At 35.0% G+C, this 21,593-nt stretch overlaps 3 protein-coding genes across 4 annotated transcripts in view; 1 reads left to right on the plus strand and 2 right to left on the minus strand.

Moving 5' to 3' along the window:
* Positions 1–463: 463 nt before the first annotated feature.
* On the minus strand, positions 464–10,669 carry prkar1ab (protein kinase, cAMP-dependent, regulatory, type I, alpha (tissue specific extinguisher 1) b). The gene is made up of 11 exons (XM_052611103.1): positions 10,515–10,669; positions 8,831–9,023; positions 8,430–8,597; positions 8,259–8,350; positions 5,371–5,432; positions 5,234–5,280; positions 4,992–5,150; positions 4,842–4,902; positions 3,598–3,719; positions 3,440–3,521; positions 464–2,630 (listed from the first exon to the last, which is right to left on the minus strand). The coding sequence occupies exons 2-11, from the start codon at positions 9,002–9,004 to the stop codon at positions 2,458–2,460; spliced, it is 1,140 nt and encodes a 379-aa protein (XP_052467063.1). The 5' UTR covers positions 9,005–9,023; positions 10,515–10,669; the 3' UTR covers positions 464–2,457.
* Positions 10,670–11,662: 993 nt separating this feature from the next.
* On the plus strand, positions 11,663–20,276 carry zdhhc16b (zinc finger DHHC-type palmitoyltransferase 16b). 2 transcript variants are annotated; one of them, XM_052611101.1, is made up of 11 exons: positions 11,663–11,829; positions 15,892–16,139; positions 16,230–16,424; positions 17,503–17,591; positions 17,845–17,873; positions 17,975–18,108; positions 18,579–18,659; positions 19,035–19,123; positions 19,195–19,318; positions 19,459–19,529; positions 19,923–20,276. In XM_052611101.1, the coding sequence occupies exons 2-11, from the start codon at positions 15,900–15,902 to the stop codon at positions 20,023–20,025; spliced, it is 1,155 nt and encodes a 384-aa protein (XP_052467061.1). In that variant the 5' UTR covers positions 11,663–11,829; positions 15,892–15,899; the 3' UTR covers positions 20,026–20,276. The 2 variants fall into 2 exon arrangements, with proteins under 2 accessions (XP_052467061.1, XP_052467062.1); XM_052611102.1 differs by lacking the exon at positions 18,579–18,659.
* A 1,282-nt stretch (positions 20,277–21,558) lies between these two features.
* Positions 21,559–21,593, minus strand: part of mms19 (MMS19 homolog, cytosolic iron-sulfur assembly component) — an 18,619-nt gene continuing 18,584 nt past the window's right edge. Inside the window, exon 31 of the mRNA XM_052611097.1 lies at positions 21,559–21,593. This exon is cut by the window's right edge and continues 406 nt beyond it. The gene's annotated coding sequence lies outside the window, so the exon portion shown is untranslated.

Here is a 21,593-nt window from a genome sequence, read left to right on the forward strand (position 1 = left end):
CCACACAACATACAAACCAAGGATATCTCAAATTATAATTGTACAGAACTATATCTGCAGTATGGTTATCGCAACACGATCCTTTAATAATTCTAACATTTCTGATTATTATCAGTGTTGCAAGGAGTTCATATTTTTTGTGGAATTTTTTTTTTTTTTTTTTTTCAAGATTCTTTGATGAATGGAATGTTCAAAAGAACAGAATTTATTTTAAATAGAAATCTTTTGTAACATTAAAAATGTCTTTATTGTTAATTAATCAATTTAATACATCCTACAAAAAACATAAACCTCTTACTGAATGTGTACAACAAAGCACATTGCATATAATGTAGTACGTAATAATTCCATTCCAATCGGTCAGATTTTATTATAATTTTTTGTTGAACGCTGCCTCCTTGAATATTTATGACAACTTGTAAGAAATTTGAGCATTTGGTTTGAAAGAAAGTCTTCCACTCCATTTGATGGTTCAATAACAACCTTTTTATTGCTTAAACTGCCATTTGGACGATCTACAGTATACCAAAAAGATTATGTTCTGCGCAAAACTCACTGGAAATCAGACTACACATCTGGGTAACACTGACAAATAAATCATCATCAGTGGTCAGCAGTATATCAGCAGCAGGGCACAGAACCAGCAGAAATGTTGTGGTTTGAAGGAGCAGCTCTATTCATCTGTTTATTCTTCAGTCATTCTGTCCATTCATTCACACAGATACAAGCGTCACTGCTGTGAAGAGGAGTGTGTGTGTGTGTGTGTGTGTGAGTGAGTTTCTGCCCTTATTATTTCAGGGGAAGTGACTTTAATAAATGTGACAAAGATGCCAAGATGAAGCTGAAAGAATCTGTTGCACCATTTTAATACGCACTTCTCAAAAACTCAAACAAGGAACAATAATGAGAATCGTCTTTTCTAAAGAGAATCAAACACTGATTACTCTGGATTGTTTAACAGCAAAACAGAATATGGACATGTAAATATCAAATCACTGATGTTCATTTTAACTTGAGCTCCTGGTGGAGTTTTTATAAATAAAAAAAAATGTATCAAAGATATTTTGAAGTCATTCATGATGTTAAAAGCTGAGAGGATTTCATTTTCTGGTTTTTGTGAGCCTCTGTTTTCAAACAGTACCATTAGAAACCAGAGACCTCGGAAAAGACATTAAAATCTCATTTTATAATAGTTTCAGTCTTTTAATTCGACATTAAAACTGCTACAAGCAAAGGAATAGTTCTCCCAAAAACTTACCCATCATCAGGCCATTCAAGATGTAGATGAGTTTGTTTCTTCACCAGATTTTGAGAAATGTAGCATTGCATCACTTGTTCATCAATGGATGCTCTGCAGTGAATGGGTGCCGTCAATCAAAACAGCTGATAAAAACATCACAGTAATCCACACCACTCCAGTCCATCAGTTAACATCTGGAGAAGAGAAACGCTGTTTGTTTGTAAGAAACAATTAGACTCATTCCGACGGCACCCATTCACTGCAGAGGATCCAAGTGATGTAAAGCTACATTTCCACAAATCTGATAAGGAAACAAACTCATCTACATCTTGGATGACGTGAGAGTGGACCATTTAAATTTTTGGGTGAACTATTCCTTTAAAAAAAGTAGCCACAGAAAACACTTGAAATTATGACATGCGTCTAAAAATATGCCACTGTGCACCGTTGTGGAAAAATAAGCTTATTGAAAAATAAAACTGGTATTTCTCGCCATATACTGACAACAAAAAGGTAAATACTGAAACATTCGGTGGCGGCGTACATGCGGGAACACACAAATTACATTTATCAAATATCGGTCCCGCTCACCTCAAGTCAAGACGTGAGGCTCTGTCCAACGTTTGGCACCGGCATCGTAACAGAACAGAAACTACTATGGTTTCGAGGAGATATCCATTTAAAAATCAGTTTCTCTTATAATAAACGTTTAGATACTGCACAGGAACAGCTTCACTGGTTACTACTACAAGCAACTGAAACCCAAAGAGTGAGAGTTTGCTGGAATGATGAGAAGAAATAAAACAGCATACATGTTCATGTTCCTGCCTGCTTTTCTCCGTGTAGGGAAATGAGGCAGTAAGGTTAAAGAATATAACCAGTACAGCCAAACATTACACGTCTGTCTTACTCTGTTATATGTAGTCAGATCACCTTATAAAACTAATGCTTTTAGAATAACTCTACTATAAATATATTTATGTCGTTTTCATTTACCGCTTGGAGTTAAAGGTAAAAACACTGCAGAGTAAAGGCTGTGATTTGATTGGAGGAAGGTACGTTTGATTGTCTGGCCTTTCGTCTGACGATGGAAGCGGCTGTTAAAGCTCTGGGCTGACGGGACAGTCGCATGGGAAGCACTTAATGAAGCACTAGTGAGTCTGGGAATGCGTGGAAACGTGAAGCTAAATGGTGAGGAGGACCCAGCGGTAAAGCTCTCAGACGGAGAGCGACACGAAGCTGTTGTACTGTTGGATGTTGCGTTTGAGGATGTCTGAACATGGTCCCAGCACACGCTCAAAACGCGGCCTGTCCAGCTTGACGCATTTGAGCGGGCCGCGGGCGACCACGGTAGCTGCACGGGGTCGGTTCATCAGCAGAGCGATCTCACCTAGCCAGAGCAAAGAAATACACTTTTATTTATACATGCAATAAACAATCACTGTAAAAAAAAAAAAAAAAGGATAATTGCAAAGTCCGCCAGATTGTGAAATATAAACAATTTAAAAAAAAAATGAATACATTTTTTTTAGTAGTAGCCACATTTTTATTATATTTTTATATGGCGAAAAAAATTACTGAATTACAAAACTCAAAAAAAAAAAAAAAAAAAAAAATCTGAATTCTAAGTTTATATCTAGTAATTCTGACTTTGATCTCCATTAGAATTATGGAGCGGAAAAAGAGTCACAATCGCCTTTTTTATTTTTATTGTTCCACAGGCTTCCATAATATAGTTTTGTTAATAACTAATAAACATCCTGTTATAATAAATAAACTGTATCGTATCCATTTAAGATGAATGATCGCATTCAGACACCTACTAAATTAATATATTCTGTTATTAATATCAACAAAGAGAAACATTCAACCCATAAATATTGAATTCATAGGTCTATATCATTTATAGTTTATACTTGCTCAATATAGCTTCATGAATGACTAATAACCATTTAATAAAATGTATCCTATCTGATGAGATACGTTTTGACTAACAGATCATATTCAGAGACTTCCTGCATCGATATATTTAACATTATATGGATAGTTCATACAAAAATGTTGCTTTGAGCCTAAATTAGTTACTCTCTTGAAAAGAGGAGCAAGGAAAGTGCAAGGTGATTTATACCGTAAAATTCACTTTTTTCATTTTTGGGTGAGCTCTCCTTTAAGGATTGAATGATGTTTAATGTCACTCACCGAAGTAGTCTGACGGTCCTAACCGGCCGACCTCTACAAACTCCTCATTCTCTGACCGGCGCTGCAGAACGGCTGCACATCCCTGAGGAAACAGACGGCAGGACTTGAGAAGACACAACACTTTCACCAACACAGTGTCAGCAGACGGGATACTGCACCTCCAGGATGATGAAGAACTCGTCCCCTGGTTCTCCCTGAACCACGATCTTCTGTCCGTCCTCGAACTGCACCGGCTCCAGAGCATCAGCCACAGTCAGACGCTCCCACTTATCCAGAGACTCTGCAGCGAGCACAGACACTCAGCATTCAGGAACTACACACACAGAGCTCTCTCTCTCTCTCTCTATATATAGATAGATAGATATAATTTGTAGCTAATGAAGGAACAATTCACTCAACTCACGATACAATTCAATGTTTTTCTTTTTTTATGAAACTCATCTACATTCAAGTGTTGAAATAAAAAAAAAAAGAATACTTGAAGCTAGAATAGATATTTTGGTTTAAAAGTAAAGGCTTTTGGAAGAAACTAGTCCATAGAAAGCACATTAAATGCAAGTCAAGTGTCTACATTTAAGGTTTCAATTTTTTGAAGAATAAAATGTCAAAATATGGTTGAAATAATGTTCCATTGTCATTCGGTGTAACACTTACAGTCATGTAAAAATTCGGACAACATGCTTATTCTGAGCTGTACATAGTAAAATATATAAAAGAATAAGTGAGCATAAGTAATTTTACTAGGTTGTAAATGAGTACAAAAAAAAAACTTACTGAGAAATGTGCGAAACCTAGGATAGTGTTTGGGATGAAATAAATTCGTTTTTAATATGTCAAATTAATTTTTGTTGTAAATATGCCTGATAGGATTGTCACACTGAATGACATCTTAGTGGGTGTCTTCTGTAAATTAGGGGAAAATGTATGATTTTTATTTTTTTTGGAAAAACAATTTAAACAGTATTGCTTTTATGCTTAAACCCTTTTTCATCTTTGACCCTCATACAACAAAATATTCAGGAAGACATGAAATTTTAGTGAAAATGATCAGACTTTTCAAAAGACACTTTTTTTCAGAAACGCTGACGGGGAAAGAGTTAAAATAAGTTAGAAGCAGAAAAAAAAAAAAAGAAGTCATAAGATCTGAAGAGACTCGTGTGAAATCATACGAGAGAGATGTCTGGGGAAAAAACTTTTACAGTGCTTTAACTGTATATGATGATTCATACACAGAAAGTAGAACTGAAGAGACGTTTATTTCAAGATGATCCGTTCAAAATGCATTTTGTGACTTTAAAAAATGAAAAAGATCCTTAAAAATAGTGTTAAAGTATCATCTTCTTGTGACTCCAATATCATGCATCATCTGGTCTGGTCTATTGTCTAATAGAGACAGACTTACCTAAAATAGAGACTTTGCTCAAGAACTCCTCGTACATCTTCCTCTTCCTCAGTGTGCTTCCCTATGATCAAACACAGGACAGATGGATGTTTTGGAGTATTGCGTGTATTGTATGTAGTGTGTGTGTGAGTGAGTGCAGGGCAGCTGTACCATCAGTATTCTCCTGTAGCTGTCTCTGTCGATGCCCCAGAGCTTGGCGTTGGTCTTGGCTCTGACGGTGGCGGCTCTCGGGGTGCCGTAGATTAGAGCCAGCTCTCCGAAGCTGCCGCCCTCGCCGATGCTGGTGGCCCACTCACTGTTCACATACACCTGTGAGGAAACACACTCATGACCTGCTGTCTGCTTCATCCAGAACAATGTTTCTATGTGAAGATGTGTTGAGGATAACTCACATCCATTTCACCCTGATCGATGACATAGAAGTTATCCCCCTCGTCACCTGGGCAGCAAGTGTGACACGAGACGAGAAGGTGAACCAATGATTAAATCAGGTCAGTGTGATTGCTCATCAGTGTTTTGTAAGCTCTACCTTGCTGGATGACAGTCTCTCCTGCGATGTAGGTGACTGGAAACATGGCATCAAATATGTCACTGTAGGGAAAACAGAAATCTTTTACATCCCACACTTCCCCAGTTCATTGATTTCATTAGGAGTTAAAAAAAATTTGTATTTACACGTCTTCTGGAATGTTATGTTTAAGTATGCAAATGAAGCATTGTCTAATTAAAAATAGGATAATTTGCATAAATATCCAGAACAAAACTCAAATCCAGTTTAAAAAAAACTAAATTACGCAGGTGATAAAGTCTAAATATTACGAGGATAAAGTCGAAATATTACGAGGATAATGTCGAAATACTACGAGAATACAGTCGAAATACTACAGGATAAAGTCAAAATACTACGAGGATACAGTTAAAATACTATGAGGATACAGTTGAAATATTACAAGAATAAAGTCTAAATATAAAAAAATAAAGTAGTAATACTGCGAGAATCAAGTCGAAACATTACGAGAATAAAGTCGAAACACTACGAGAATAAAGTAGTAATACTGCGAAAATGAAGTCGAAATATTACGAGGATAAAGTCGAAATATTACGAGAATAAAGTCGAAACACTACGAGAATAAAGTAGTAATACTGCGAAAATGAAGTCGAAATATTACGAGGATAAAGTCGAAATATTACGAGAATAAAGTTGAAACACTACGAGAATAAAGTCGAAATACTATTAGGATAAAGTCGAAATATTACGAGAATAAAGTCAAGATGTTGAGAAATAAAGTCGAGATGTTGAGAATAAAGTCGAAATGTTGAGAATAAAGTCAAAATATTAAAAGAATAAAGTCGAAACACTATGAGAATAAAGTCGAAATACTACGAGAATACAGTCTAAATATTAAAAGAATAAAGTAGTAATACTGCGAGAATGAAGCCGAAATACTACGATGATACAGTCGAAATATTACGAGAATAAAGTTGAAATACTACGAGAATAAAGTCATAATAATGTGAGAATGAAGCCGAAATACTAAGAGAATTAAGTCGAAATACTACGAGGATAAAGTCGAAATACTACGAGAATACAGTCGAAATATTAAAAGAATAAAGTAGTAATACTGCGAGAATGAAGCCGAAATACTACGAGGATAAAGTCAAAATACTAAGAGAATAAAGTCGAAATATTACAAAAATAAAGTTGAAATGTTGAGAATAAAGTTGAAATATTACGAGAATAAAGTCGTAATACTACGAGAATTAAGTCGAAATATTATGAGAGTAAAGTCGAAATATTATGAGAGTAAGGTCGAAATGTTTCGAGAATAAAGTTGCAATACTGCGAGAATTATGTCTAAATATAACGAGAATTACGTCAAAATGTTTCAAGAGTAAAGTCGAAATATAATGAGAATAAAGTTGAAATATTACGAGAATAAAGTTGAAATGTTTCAAGAATAAAGTTGTAATACTACTAGGGTTGTGCTAGTAGTATTAATGGGTATTAATGTATTAGATTATAATAATAATATTATTTTTATTAGGCTTATTATAATTTGGCTATCAAACTGCCCAGCTATTTCACCTCAGTACCGCATTTCACACACACAGACGCCGCGTGTGGGGTAGCACAGGAGGATTAGAGCCTGTAGTCGCTGAAATTGATCCATGAAATTAATGAGTTAGAAAACGAGGAGCTGGTGTCCCACACATTTAATGGCTGGTACACGGCAGCGCGCTCTTCCCATTGATAAGAGATTTACTCTTTCTTAGCATTACAAATAAAGTAAAGACAAAATAATAACAAGGCGTCAGAGCGAACTTATCATCCATAGTGGTTCTCATGTAGTCCTTCTCTTGAAGACTGATCACTTAACTTATGACGCACACTATGTGGTGATGACGCAGAAGGACTACGTGAGAACGTTATTTTCATGCACTCCGCACTATAATGTGATGCATGCAAAATACATAGTTTTGGCGGTTACAAAGTCCCCATCCACAAACAGACGTACATCGTCTGCTGATATAAGGTATTTCACTTTAACAAGTAATCTGAAAGGTCTATATATGTGCACTATTTTAAACAACCCCTAATAACTAACTGAGTTTAATGCCACAGTTATGTTGGAATGCATCTCATTCTTGTTTCTGTGGCGGTGCGTCGGTCTCGTCATGAGGCGCGCGGTCCGGAGCGATGTATGACTGATGCAGCAGTTCAATTCAACTTTACTCCAAATATATCTTACCTGTTTTGAATACTTTATATTTAACGTGTTCATTTATGTACAATAATAGTGTTAAACTGCTAGTGTTAAACATTTAGACTGATTAAGTCCATGCGCAGATGCAGCAGTTTTACAGTATTTTTATATTTAATCTTAGTTAAATCATTCAGTATGTTTTAAAGTATATATTTTTGGATTATTGGTGATTCCATAGGCTCTCTCTCGAGCGCACTTGCGCGGTTGAAAACACCAAATAGTTCTGCTATGACAAGAACATAGAATCTCTCTCTTGCTCCACACATGCACGATAATATTGTGTATCGTCGATCTCACGGGCTGATGATATGACGATTTGAAAAATGACCATATCGCCCAACACTAAATACTACGAGAATAAAGTCAAAATATTATGAGAATAAAGTCGTAATATTATGAGAATAAAGTCTAAATATTATGAGAGTAAAGTCGTAATGTTGACAATACGACTTTATTCTGGATGTGTTTTAACTTTATTCTCAAAATATTATGACTTTAATCTCGTGATCTTAGATTTTTTTTTTCAACGAGGTACAAAAACGCCGTCGTAAAAAACTGACCAGTGCATGGACAAAAAAGAAAAAGTTTTTCCTGTAGTGTCCTGCCTTAAAAAACTAAATAATGTGATGAACTAAAACACGATGTCAGTCACCTTCTTTCATTGTCGTCCAGATGAGAGAAGAGCACATTCTTTTCGATGGCTTTGGCGAGAGCAGCCATGGTTTTGTAGTCTTTAGGAATGACCTTCACAGAGAAGACAGAGAACACAACTGATTGACCAATGTAGTCCGACACATGAGACGTCATTCGGAGAAATACAGACCTTCCTGACGTAGGAGGCGGCGTCCTCCTCGGTGTAGACCTCGGCGCTGATGGCTCCTCTCCGTCTGCGGCCCTTTACCACCGGGTTCATGGGAGGAGACACCTCATCTTCACGAGAGTCTGAGCGAGAGCTGGCCTTCTGCTGGTTTAACAGCTGCTTAGCTTCCTCCTGCACATGAAGATGCTTCAATATAAATATATCTATATCTATATATATATATATATATATATATATATATACACACACATATATAAAAACAAAGATAACTGTGGCTGTGCATGGACCAAATGTTGTTTAATAAACTCATCTCCAGTTATTGAAAACGTACTTTATGCAAAGTTAAGTCAGCAACGTTTCCTTAATCTGTTGATTTTATTTTCATGCCAGAATTCTGTGCAAACCTTTTCCAGCCTTTCGAAGTGTTCTCTGAGGAAGGCCATGGGTCTGTCGGGCCGCGAGGTGCACAGCTGCACGATGCAGTCCTTCAGCAGCTGCTGGACGTTGTGTTTCTGCACATATAGCTCACATTCCCTCAGACTCTTCTCCTCCTCGCTGCACACGTTGCCTGACGCCATGCTGGATCTGACCTTTGACCTGCAGCGGTGCACAGACACCAAACAATGCCTTATAATCACAACCAGTGAAATACAAACAACTCAAGACACTGGTCTAATAAAACAGAGCCGATCTTTCTTTTTGAGAGGTTTAATACTAGAGTAATACTAGAGAGTAAGTGTTTGAAAACGTATAAAAATAAATAAATCCTAAAATTATGCAATAAATAAATGAAAACACTAATTATCTAAATGTAGTTTTTTTATGAAATATTTAATATAAAAAGTAACTTGGCAGATATAATTAAATGGTAACACTTTAAGATTTGTTAGCATGAAAAATAATTTTGACAGCATTTATTAATATTAGTGTTTAGTTCAACATTTACTAATACATTATCAAAAACATTAGTAAATGCAATGTGAACTTTATTTTTTTTATTAAACAACATTAATACAAATGGTTAAATACAGCATTAATAAATTATACAGCAATGAGTATAAAAAAATATTTAAGATTAATAAAAAATTATTAAGTATTATTATAAATTATATTAAAAAAGAATACAATTTACTTAATAAATGCTGTAAAAATATATTGCTCGTGTTAGTTAATCAAACATGAACTAATGTTAACAAATGAATCCTTATTGTAATAAACTTATATTATGCAGAAAGTGCTAAAGAGCCATCTCGAACAGTGATCATGTTATTCTGGATTTTTTTAAATGACGATGTGACGTACTTTGTTATCATGGAAAAAGAGACTATTGCTGTGATTCCCTTCAATCCTGTGCAGAATTAATGCAGAAACACTGTCCAAAAACAAATTAAAATTCATCAAAATATCATCAATGTCTGCACATGACCATAAATACACTGAAAACACAGACTGAATGTTCTGAGCTGGATTCCCTCAAGAGGACAGGAACAGGATTATTTCAGAGATGAGATTGATGTCAGTAATAATCTGGAGATTAAACCTGGACGGTTTGATCCACCACATGAACCACAATACACGTTAATTATGATTATTTACAGAAAAACGTCATGCTTCATGCTGCAGGCTGATTATTATGTTGACATAAAATCTGTTTTTACACTTCAACAACATCAATCACCATACTAGCATATGCATAAAGTGAAGGTTAAGAGCACGATCATACATTTAGATCTATTTTACAAAACCAAAGGAACAAAATTATAACAATAATAAAAATAATAATATAATGCGTATGAAATATTAGTTTAATCCATCAAAACGCAGTTAAGACTGTCTAAATAGAACACAGAGCAAACAATGACGTTATCTAAAACGTACTCGAAACCTCTACATTAAAACACATCACATATAAAAGGTTAGATAGTAGTTATAACCGTAGATATCTGAACATTGAAAGCCGTTAGTGTCAAACAGAAGGCCGCTAAGCCGTCGCCATCTTTATCTGAATTATAAACAGATGACATCTCAGTCAGCATTAACCGATCATCACAGGTGCTGCGCGACTAAACACGACACGTTATTCCTTACCGAGCCTTTGAAACGCGACTCGGTTTCTGCGTGATTCCGTTATTCCGTTATCAGCGTCGGCAACAGAAACTCTTTATTCTTCTCAGAGGCGCTTGAACGTCTGCCCACCGGAAACCGCGAAACACCAATCAAAGCCTGCCAGTGACGTCAATGGGCCTCGTTCTCGCGTGGAAACGGTAACCCTTGGCAACATTAAAGAGCACGAAGCACGACTAAACCTGGGTACCACACTCAGAATTTCCTTTAAAAATCACTTGATCTTTAAAATCTAGATATTTTATGTGTGTTACCCTTTAAGACAGCTTTATTTATTTATTTATTTATTCATTCATTCATTCATTCATTCGTTCGTTCGTTCGTTCGTTCATTTATTTTATTTCATTTATTTTTGTTTTATTTTTATTTTTTTATTATTTATTTAATTATTTTATTTTATTTTGTGAAATAAAAAATATGATTAAAAATTGTATTAAAAATACAATTTGTTCTTGTTAGTTAATAATGTTAACAATGAAACCTTATCAAATGCACCTAATTGCATAAAATGCAGTAAAACATTTTATACAAACTATTTTATATTATTTTATTTTTTACTATGATAACCTCATATTGTGGGGGGCTCAGTTTTTAATGAATAAATCGTTGTACTTACAAATGTTATTTACAAATTCACTTATTATTATAAAATCTTTTTATTTTTGCTTATTATTTTCCTAGTGTCTCATTATTAAATTATTAATTATGTAAATGCATAATATTATTATGTATATGCAGTAAAAGTATTTTTTCTCTAAATATTATGTGAGAAGTACGGAGCCCCGCACATAACATGCAAGAATAAATAAATAAATTGTGAACACGATTTAATAATTCGTTCCCTCAATGTACTAAAACGTGCACACGATTACTGTTGCGTTACTTCGATTTACTATTGCGTTCCCTCGATTTGCTAAATCATGCAAACTATTTATACATCGAGTTAACGAAATAGTAAATCGAGGGGAAAAAAGTTTTTTCAGTGGGACTCATATATGACCTCCTGTAGCTCTGATCTTAATATATACATTAAAACCCCAAAACACAAGTATAAATGGTAAAACTTTTCATGTAAATTCACGTAACGTAAATTCACGACTTTTATTTTGAAAACCGCTGTAAACACCGGATGTTCCGCTGGTTCTGGCTCCAGCCGCAGGATTTGTTAGCTGATCGAGGAGATGTTTGCTGTATTGAATGTGTGATCCTCAATGTGTTCCATCGCCCTGCGAACATGACCTGAACCGGTTCATGAGCGAGCTGGTCGAATAAGCTCTCGGTGCGTATCTCTTTTATCTTCCTGTGCGTCTGTGACTGACAGCAGCCCTCGTGACTTTAACACGCGTTCAGACGGCCATTCATTCGTTCACCGTCTGACCTGACTTGTCTTTGTTCTGGTGTTGCAATGGAAAGTCTCTCTTGTGATGAAAATTGAAAGTGTTCGTGGACACCTGAGATCATGAGCTGTCAATCATAACCAGGTCACGTGTGTGTTTCACTGCAGACAGATGGCAGAGCTGCATGGTCATATCGTCTTATACTCTGTGTGTTGTTTCCATGAGTCCTGAAGTGTTTTGGAGTGCTTGTCTTCATTTACACAATTTATGTTGAAATGCAGTCATCAGTCACCATCCAGATTCATTGCATCTCTTTCCGTCAGAAGAAAGCGAGACTGTAATGTCTATGTTAATTAGCTCGTGTGAATAGGAGCATGCCCGTGCATTAATATTTCATGCTTAAATTAATTTGCTATTCATCTATCTGTGTTTATTTATTAATGTATTTATTATTATTATATTTTATAAAAACAAAAAACAAATTATGGATGCATTCGATCAAATATTGAAAATACGTCTGTTTATTAATTATTATAATTTATTTATTTTCTTATTTCATAGAAAAATTACTCTCTTTTTTTAAAATCAAAACATTAAAATCTACATACTGACCATTCAAGCATCATCTTTCCTTAACTTTGTGATACAAACATATTGAAACAGTGTAAATATTTATTATTTATGGTTTTGGTTATTTAAAAAATAAAATTGTAGTCCTTTTTTACATTTCATTTTTATTTAGTGTTTTTTATTTCAGTTTTAGTAATTTAGAGCTATTTTCTTATTCAAATTTACCTTAGTTTAGCTGCCGTTCTTTTTTGTCTATACCTTTTTTTAAAACAATTTTATTTTAGTAATATTTTTACTTCAGTGAAAAACAACTGTTTTAAAACACTTTTTTAACGGTAGTTAAACAGCAATTTTTTTCAAAATTTCAAGCAATAATAGTTAAAAACCTTCTTTTCTGATAGAGCTTAACATAAGTAGTTGTGCATGATGCATCACTGAGTTTTTCTTTTATTTTAACAACATGGCAACCTTGTGACCTCGAGATGACATCATCACGTCACGCAGTTGTTTTTGCCACGAGCTCAGCTTCCACCTGCATCATTTGGAAAAACGAAGTGTGTACGGATGCCCAGATGTCCCGTCTCATCTGAACCCCGCAGGGAGATGTAGATTAAAAATAACAGGTAACTGATCCTCACTTTCATCAGTCTCTGGCCGGATCAGATGCTGCTGAGGAAGTGCGTCCAGTGCCGGGTTACACAAGCTTTTCTTGAGTTGGTTGTTGTCACACAAGGTGAAGTGCCAAGGACTTGATCAAATATTTAGAGGGTTTTTTCTGTCTCCGACATCAGTTGATAATCCTGTGCAATAGTTATCCACCCCTTGACGATGTATTTTGAGCTCGCTATGTTTTATCTAATCAAACTAATGCTTGTGTATGTCAGAGCAGGTGTGTGTGTGTGTGTGTGTGTTCACTGCTGGAGTAAGTGTCTTAGAAATGTGCTTCAGGGCAGTTTCTGTCTTGGTACAGATTAGTTAAGAACACTTTTTGTTCGGTCTCTTTTGAAAATATTTATTTGCTAAGAGAATCAAAACAGCTGGGTAAGGACTTTTATTACAATCTGTGCGCCTGAAAGATTTAGTAAGATCTTCTGAAGAGATTCTAAATATATATACTTACTGTTTTGTGTGTGTGTGTTTATTTAACTTTTTTTTTTTTAAATAATTTATTTTTATTTTATTTATTTATTTTGTTTTCTAGAATAGCTTGAAATGTCTTCTATGTATATGTGTGTGTGTGTGTGTTTTGATTTATTTATTTATTTACAAATTTATTTAGTTTCCTAAAACATCTTGTAATGACTTCTGTATGTGTGTTTAAGTTTTAACATTTTTAACATTTTAAATTTGATTTAATTTTATTATTTTTCCTTGGAATATCTTCCATGTGTGTGTGTGTGCGCCTCTACTTAATTTTTAATTGAATTAATTAATTATTTTTTTATGGGATATATTGGAATATACTTTTATAAAAAAATAAATAATAATAATTTATATATTTTTTTATATTTATTAACTAGTTAATTTACTTCTTTATGTATTAAATTTTTCTGGAATATCCCGGAATGCCTTGGTTGTTTCCCCCTTCATTTAGGGAGGCACTTTATTCTCATACACTGTAATAATAATACAACTCAAATAGAAGATGAAGAAGATAGTGCTGGAGAAGATAGAAGATAGTATTGTGTGCTCGATGCAGATTGCTGGCAGCGTTGATGTGTGTGTGTGTGTGTCGCTCTGAGCTCCTGTGTGTGTGTGTGTGTGTGTGTGTGTGTGTGTGTGTGTGTGTGTGTGTCACTCTGAGCTCCTGTGCTGGTGTGTGTGTGTGTGTGTCAGAGTTTCCGCTAGAAAAAAATGGTGCCGGTCAAAGTGACCGGCAGAGGTTTCCTTTTCCGGACATTTTGATGATATGCCGGTCAAGTATCGCCTCTTAATTAGTCAAGGTGAGGAAAACTGGAGGCAGGCTATTTAACGTAAAAAATGACATAATCAGGCCGCCGAATGCAACATGTTTATTAGCCTAACTTTCAAATAGACGGAAAAAAAAAACATTTTCTACTATGGTTCATTTCTTCATTCGGATCTATTTGCGATCCATTCCATTCTAAACAAACAAAGCATATGTTTCGTCCTTGTTTCATTATAGATTAAGATAATAATTCATAAATGCACGCATAATTATCAGTGAACTTGACAAAAGTTGCAGATATGTTTTACATGCATGCACAAACAAATGCCTTTCAACTTATGTGTGCAAAATTCAGAATGAAATGAATGTGCAGCAATTTGTACAAATAGAGATTCTAGGTCTACTATACATGTTGTAGCCATTAAATAAGCTTATTTAGTTTAATATTTGTTAAAATATTATAATGTTATTTTTTAATTTATGTTGATTATGAAAAGTGAACCGCACGAGTAAGATAAGATGCGCAATATCGAGAGACATGGAGCGGGTCAGACATGATTTTGACCACTTAATTAAGTTTTGTTTAGTAGAAATACTTTTTTGAAGTGAATTTCGTTTTGTATAAATTGTATCTTAATTTTAATAATTTTTTTTATCAACCAATTGCCTGGATTTAATACATAAGAAGCAAATATAGCAGACGACAGGCCTAATCATGCAGGCGCCCTCGCGGCCACTTAGAGCTGTAATCGGGCCTTAAAAGTTAGGCCCGACAGGACCCGAGCCCGACAGGTTTCGGCCCGAGCCCGACAAGTACATTTTGATTGACAGCTTTTTTACGGAAAAATAAAAAATATTTAATATCTGCGAAGCACTAGCGGCGCCAGGATTTTGATTGTAGGTGGGCCTCCAGAAAACTGGATGGGCCAGTTAAAATAAGCCAAATAAATAAATAAAAACGGGTTCCCCTTTCATCTCCGTTTCAGCGCTTTTCTGGGCACTGAGGACAGCGACTCATTAGCCTACTTGAATTTAATGTGTAATTAGCATAGGTAAAAAAAAAATCGTTTTAAATTGTTAAAAAGACATTTCAAGCTTTCTTATCCTACAATCAAAATCCTGGCGCCGCTAGTGCTTCGCAGCGGTCTGATATCAAGAAACAACAGACCGCATTCCACATTGGAATTCAACCAAGCCATGTAATAATATTTAATAACTTTCAAACGAGCCTGTTCCTTCATAACATAGCCAAAGTTCGGTGTATTTTTGCTTTATACATTTTAGGCTTATTCTCAAATTCAGATTGTGTTAGGGGGCGGGATTATTAGGCAATTTTATTCGGACAATTTGACCGGAGAGATTTAATTTTGTCGGACATTTCATTTTTTTTTCGGCCAATGTCCGGCAATTACCGGACAACGGAAACCCTGGTGTGTGTGTGTGTGTGTCGCTCTGAGCTCCTGTGTGTGTGTGTGTGTGTGTGTGTGTCACTATCACTCTGAGCTCCTGTGCTGGTGTGTTGAAGGCGGTGGGATGCGCAGCTGGAGCTGGTTCCTCTCCAGAGTCATGCGTCTCTTCCTGCGCTGGTTCAGACTCTGTCCTCGACGAGGACGCAGGAAGAGGCCGAGCCGGATACGAGACCTGTGGAACTATGGGACGCTGCTTCTGAAGTCCCTGCACTACAACGTCCTGACCAACTCGGACACGGTGCTGGACTGTGTCTTTGAGCCCATCTACTGGCTGGTGGACAACATGACCCGCTGGTTCGGAGTGGTGGGTGGAACCCCAAACAGTTCATCTATCTCAAAGTGTTTGAGTCACATCCATGGTAAACGCTAGATGTTTCTCTGTTTCCTGGTGCAGGTGTTTGTGTCTCTGGTCATCCTCTTGACCAGCTCTGTGGTCATCATCGTGTATCTGTGTGTGCTGCCCATCATCTTCAGCACGTACCCCGTTCACTGGATCCTCTGGCACCTCTGTTACGGACACTGGAACCTGCTCATGCTGGTCTATCATTACTATAAAGCCACGACCACATGTCCAGGGTCCCCACCGCAGGTCTGTCTCACACTCAGAAGATATTAAAACAATATTGTATTTATTTACTTACTCTGGAATATATTTTGTGTGTGTGTGTGTGTGTGTTTATTTATTTCAATTTTTTTTATTTATTTAGAAATATATTTTGTGTGTATTAATTTTTTTCATTTTTTTTGTTTATGGTTTATTTGTTTTAATTATTTATTTAGTTATATATATATATATATATATATATATATATATATATATATATATATATATATATATATATATATATATATATTATTTTTATTATTTTTTATATGAGTGAGTGTTTTAAAATTTTTATTTTTTATTTTTTTTTATTATTTAATTTAATTTATATTTAGTATCATATTTTAACTAATCAATATAGTACAACAGTTGGATTTCAGAATTGAATTTATAGAATTTATTGAATTTTTATTTTTTAGAATTTTTTTAATTTATTGTTTATTTGTTTTAATTATTTATTTAGTTTTATCTTTTTTATATATATGAGTGAGTGTTTTTAAATTATTTATTTTTGAATTTATTTTATTTTTTATTATGTAATTTAATTTATATTTAGTATCATATTTTAACTAATTAATATAGTACAACAGTTGGATTTCAGAATTGAAAATCACATTTATTTTCTCCATTGAGGAACAGATTTTTAAGGATAACTAGAAAAAAAAACTTTAAAGAAACACTTACACTTAGCTCCAAGGTTGTTAATCAATAATTATGCTTTTGTCAAAGTTATCAGCCAGCACTATTTCAACTTATTTTTATTTATTTTTTTATTTATTTTTTACTACATCACAATACTGATTTACATTTTATTCAATAAAAAAAAAAAAAAAAGTTTGTGGTTGTGAAAAGGTTGTGATTCTCCCCATAGCTAGCTGGTTGGTTTGCTTCATGGCTAATATCTCCTAAAAAAAGACTTTGAAAAAAATTAATCAATTGAAAAATCATTATTTTTAGCTATTTTCTGAAACCTTTGCAAATGTATATAAATCAAAAGGAAACTCCTCTTTTTTATATTTAGCATTATTAATAAGTGTTTGTTACTGTATGTGTTTTGTTTTAGGAAAAGAGTGAAATCCCAACTGTTACTATCTGTAAGAAGTGCATCGTTCCCAAACCAGCTAGAACCCATCACTGCAGCATCTGCAACCGGTGCGTGAGTCTCCTAAACACCCCAACGCAAAGATCAGATGCATGCTGTTCAGAGGACAACACCGGGCAAGATGTGGAAAAATAAATATAGTGTAGAATGACTTAAACGATTATTTAAAAAATAATTCATACAGTTTACATTTTTCATCAGATGAATAAAAAAGAAAAGCTCCGTTTAATCAATTAATTATATATATACAATAATGTTTGAAATAAAATAATGCATTAGTGGTGTGTTCTTTTTCCTTCACAGATGTATTTTGAAAATGGACCACCACTGTCGTATCCTTGTGAAGCAGAGCGTAAACAAAACTTTATGATGCATTACAAAAAGTCATGATTCTGTGAGTGTGTTCTGTTGTCTTAACTGAGCTCTCGTCCAGCCTGGTTAAATAACTGCGTGGGTCATTTCAACCACCGTTACTTCTTCAGTTTCTGTCTGTTCATGACCATGGCCTGCATCTACTGCAGCATCAGTGCCAAAGACATGTTCCTGGATGCTTACAATGCCATCGAGGTCAGTCCTCATCACGCTCTGAATGCCTTCAGATTGGGTTCTCTGGTGATTTACATGCACTAGTTTTTAAGTCTCTACAGCTCACCGAGGCTGCGTTTATTTGATCAAAAATACAGTAAAATTTAGAAATATTTTTTCAATTTAAAATAACTGTTGTCTATATGTTTATCTGTTAAACTATAATTTATTTCTGTGATGTGCCGCTGAATTCCCATCATCATTCCTCCAGTCTCCAGTGTCACATGATCTTCAGAAATCATTCTAAATCTCTGATTTTCTGCTCTGGTTATTATCAGTTTTGTTTACAGATTTGTTATCGAATATTCTTGTGGAAACCATTTGTAAAAAATCTGCTCTTATTTTTGATCAATTTAATGCATTCTTGATGAATAAAAGAAAACATTTCTTTCAAAAAAAAAAAAAAAAAAACATTGTTGGATGGTGGGCTTGCGTTTGTGTTGTTTTTGCAGTCAGGCAGGTATTGGGACGGTCACGCTCAGGGGGAGGCGGTCCCGGGGGCGGGGCTTATCTATATCTCATTCTCACCGCAGGTAGAAGCAAACTTACACAGAGCCAAAACTCCTAGAGGGAAATAACTTTAGTTAATGTAGGGAATGTTCCGGGTTAATACAAGTTCGGCCTGTTTTCAGTTTATTTCATGCTCTTTCAAGAGAAGTCTGCATTGTGGACTCTTTCTCAAGACCTACATTATGTGACATTGAAATCACCAACAAGTCTCACTAATAAAAGTCTGATTTAGCCGATTTAAATTGCAGATATTCCATGCATCACAGCTGTATGTCCACATCAGATACTAGCCGCTCCGCACACAGTAGATGAAGAATCACTAGTTCCCAATATTAGTGAGATCTGTAGCGAGTTGTGAAAGTTGGTTTTAGCTCTAATGATCTTTTCCTCTGTTGAAGAGCTCCTATCAAACACCTCCTCCACCTGCCTTCACCCATCAGGAGAGGATGGTTCATAAGAGCCTGGTTTATCTGTGGGTGCTGACGAGGTAAGACTTCTCACTTCACAGCATGACGTGTGTTTCTCATCCTGTGCTTGAGGTTTCTGCCGTGTTTTCAGTTCAGTGGCTGTGGCGTTAGGAGCCCTGACGCTGTGGCACGCCGTGCTGATCACCAGAGGAGAGACCAGCGTGGAGAGACACATCAACCGGAAAGAGAGGAAACGACTGCGACTGAAGGGCAAGGTGATTAGAGCCGAGTGCTCATGAAGTCAACCCAACTTTCAGAGATTAAACTGGATAGATTAAGATTAAGAGATTAAGTTGGACAGGTTTTATTCTCATTTCTGAAGAAAACGTTGCGTGAACAACTGTCTGTTCAACAGGTTTTTCGTAATCCGTACCACCATGGAAAAATGAACAACTGGAAAATATTTCTTGGTGTTGAAAAGCAGAGGTGAGATGTTTAACGTTTTATTATTGTCCCCCAAGATGTAGGTGAAAGTTGAATGTATAAATATTTCTCATCTCATATCTCTCACCACAAAACCAAAAAACTGAGATTTAGACGTCATCTGAAAGCTGAATAAATAGCTTTTCATTGATGTATGGTTTATTAGGATCGGACAATATTTGGATACTTAAAAATCAGGAATCTGAGGGTGCAAAAAAAAATCTAAATATTTTTTTAGCAATGCATATTATTAATCAAAAATGGCCTATTGCTACAAATACACCCCAGAGACTTGAGACTGCTTTTGTGCTCCAGTGTCGCATCTTATGTCATCTGGCTGTTTTTTATTTTATTTTCCAGTTGTCTGTACTAGTAAAAGTTGTTCTTGTTCCCCAGTGACTGGCTGACGAGAGTCCTGCTGCCCTCCGGTCATCTTCCTCACGGGGACGGCCTGACGTGGGACGGTCCTTCACACAGGATCCACACCATGGCCATATGACCTCACAGACATGTTCAGAAATCCATATCATGAACTCTAAAGACTGAAGGGGTCTCTGCATCACTCCTGTCCTTTACAAATCAGAGTTTTTTGATGCTTGTCTGCTGAAATGTGTTGATGGTACTCTACTCAATGCCAAAGGCTTCATGTGAATGGATTGTGGTGACATCTGTGGAATATTTATGTTGTTTTTTTTAAACTCGGACATTCATGGGAACCTGTGTTCTCTATAAAAACTTTGAATTTACAAAGTGGTCCATGCATTTTGTTCAAATGTAGTTAGTTTAGCTTTTGGAGATGTTTGCTACTCAACAGGTTTTACACATGAAATGCGTCTGCAGTTTAACTGTTTATGGTGGGTTTCAGAAGTCTGAGAGCACTCTGGGGAAATATAATTAAGTATTTTATATTCTTTTATATTCTAAAATGTTCACATTATAGATTAAAAGCAGAAACATTAACATGGATTTTAGGATGTCTGATATTCGATACGTTCCCTTTTTGCTTTCACTTGCTCGTTCAAGTGAAAAAAATATATATATATTTAAAAAAATATATATTCAAATATATTATTATATAAAAAAATATAATAAAAAAAAATATATATTTGTCCTAGAATTATTACAGAATCCATGTTTGTACATTTATTTCCTATCGTTGATTAAAAAAAAATAATCTAAAACTACAGGATTTTAAAAATTAAAATGCAATAAAATAAAATAAAAATCTTATTAGGTAATACTTTACAGTGATGTCTTATTTGTTAACTTTAGTTAATATCTGAGCACTGTTTTTTAATGCTTTTATTAATTACTTTTGGTTACCACAATAGTTATTTGAACATGCATTAATGTTAACTGATACAACTTTTGATTTTAAAAATATATTTGTAAATGTTGAAATGATAAATACTGTGAAAGTATTTTATTGTCAGATCATGTTAAATAATGCAGTAAGTCTAAAGTGACCATATTTTCAGTGTGATCTCAGTCTTTTGCCATTTCGGTGATAATTTCAGAGTAATAAGATGATTTTGAACCAGCTAAAATCTGTTTATAACTTTAAAAGGTTCACGTTAAGGCCAGTGCAGCACATTCTGTACAAATAAACTAGTGCGATATAAAGCAGTAGTAACACAGAACTGGGAAACTGAGACGCAAAGGGAACAATTTGTATCTTTTTAAAACATAAAATCCGGTTTGAGTTAAATCTTTTGTTTGTCTTTTCTTCTCACATTGAAGCAGCTTATTATTAAAATATGAAGCAAATGTAGCAAATTCCTCTTTTTCAGTTTTGTTGTTTTATGTAGCGTTCATAAAGTTACATTCAAGCCATAAAAAAAAGTAACAGTAGGTAAACAAGTACAAACTGGGCAGTAGATGCATTTTAGTTTTTTCAGCGTTAGCTTTTGTCTGAGTTAAGAAAATGATTAATGCATCTTGAAAAACTTCATCATTGGATGCATTTTGTACCAAAGCAATGATAAATGATCCGCAGTTTAGCACTGAAACATTAGTCATAGGCAAAGCCAAATCACAATTTGCAAAAAGTTTTATTGACAGGTTATG

This window comes from Carassius gibelio, chromosome A12 (assembly GCF_023724105.1).
Source record: "Carassius gibelio isolate Cgi1373 ecotype wild population from Czech Republic chromosome A12, carGib1.2-hapl.c, whole genome shotgun sequence".
Classification (NCBI taxonomy): Eukaryota; Metazoa; Chordata; class Actinopteri; order Cypriniformes; family Cyprinidae; genus Carassius; species Carassius gibelio.

Coding starts and splice junctions, on each gene's coding strand:
- prkar1ab (XM_052611103.1), bottom strand. CDS start 9,004: ATGGCGTCAGGCAACGTGTGCAGCGAGGAGGAGAAGAGTCTGAGGGAA. Junction 5,433..8,258: donor CTGGACGACAATGAAAGAAG/GTGACTGACATC, acceptor TTTTCCCTACAG/TGACATATTTGATGCCATGT. Junction 5,151..5,233: donor TCGATCAGGGTGAAATGGAT/GTGAGTTATCCT, acceptor GTTTCCTCACAG/GTGTATGTGAACAGTGAGTG.
- zdhhc16b (XM_052611101.1), top strand. CDS start 15,900: ATGCGCAGCTGGAGCTGGTTCCTCTCCAGAGTCATGCGTCTCTTCCTG. Junction 18,109..18,578: donor ATGCTTACAATGCCATCGAG/GTCAGTCCTCAT, acceptor TTGTTTTTGCAG/TCAGGCAGGTATTGGGACGG. Junction 19,124..19,194: donor TATCTGTGGGTGCTGACGAG/GTAAGACTTCTC, acceptor CCGTGTTTTCAG/TTCAGTGGCTGTGGCGTTAG.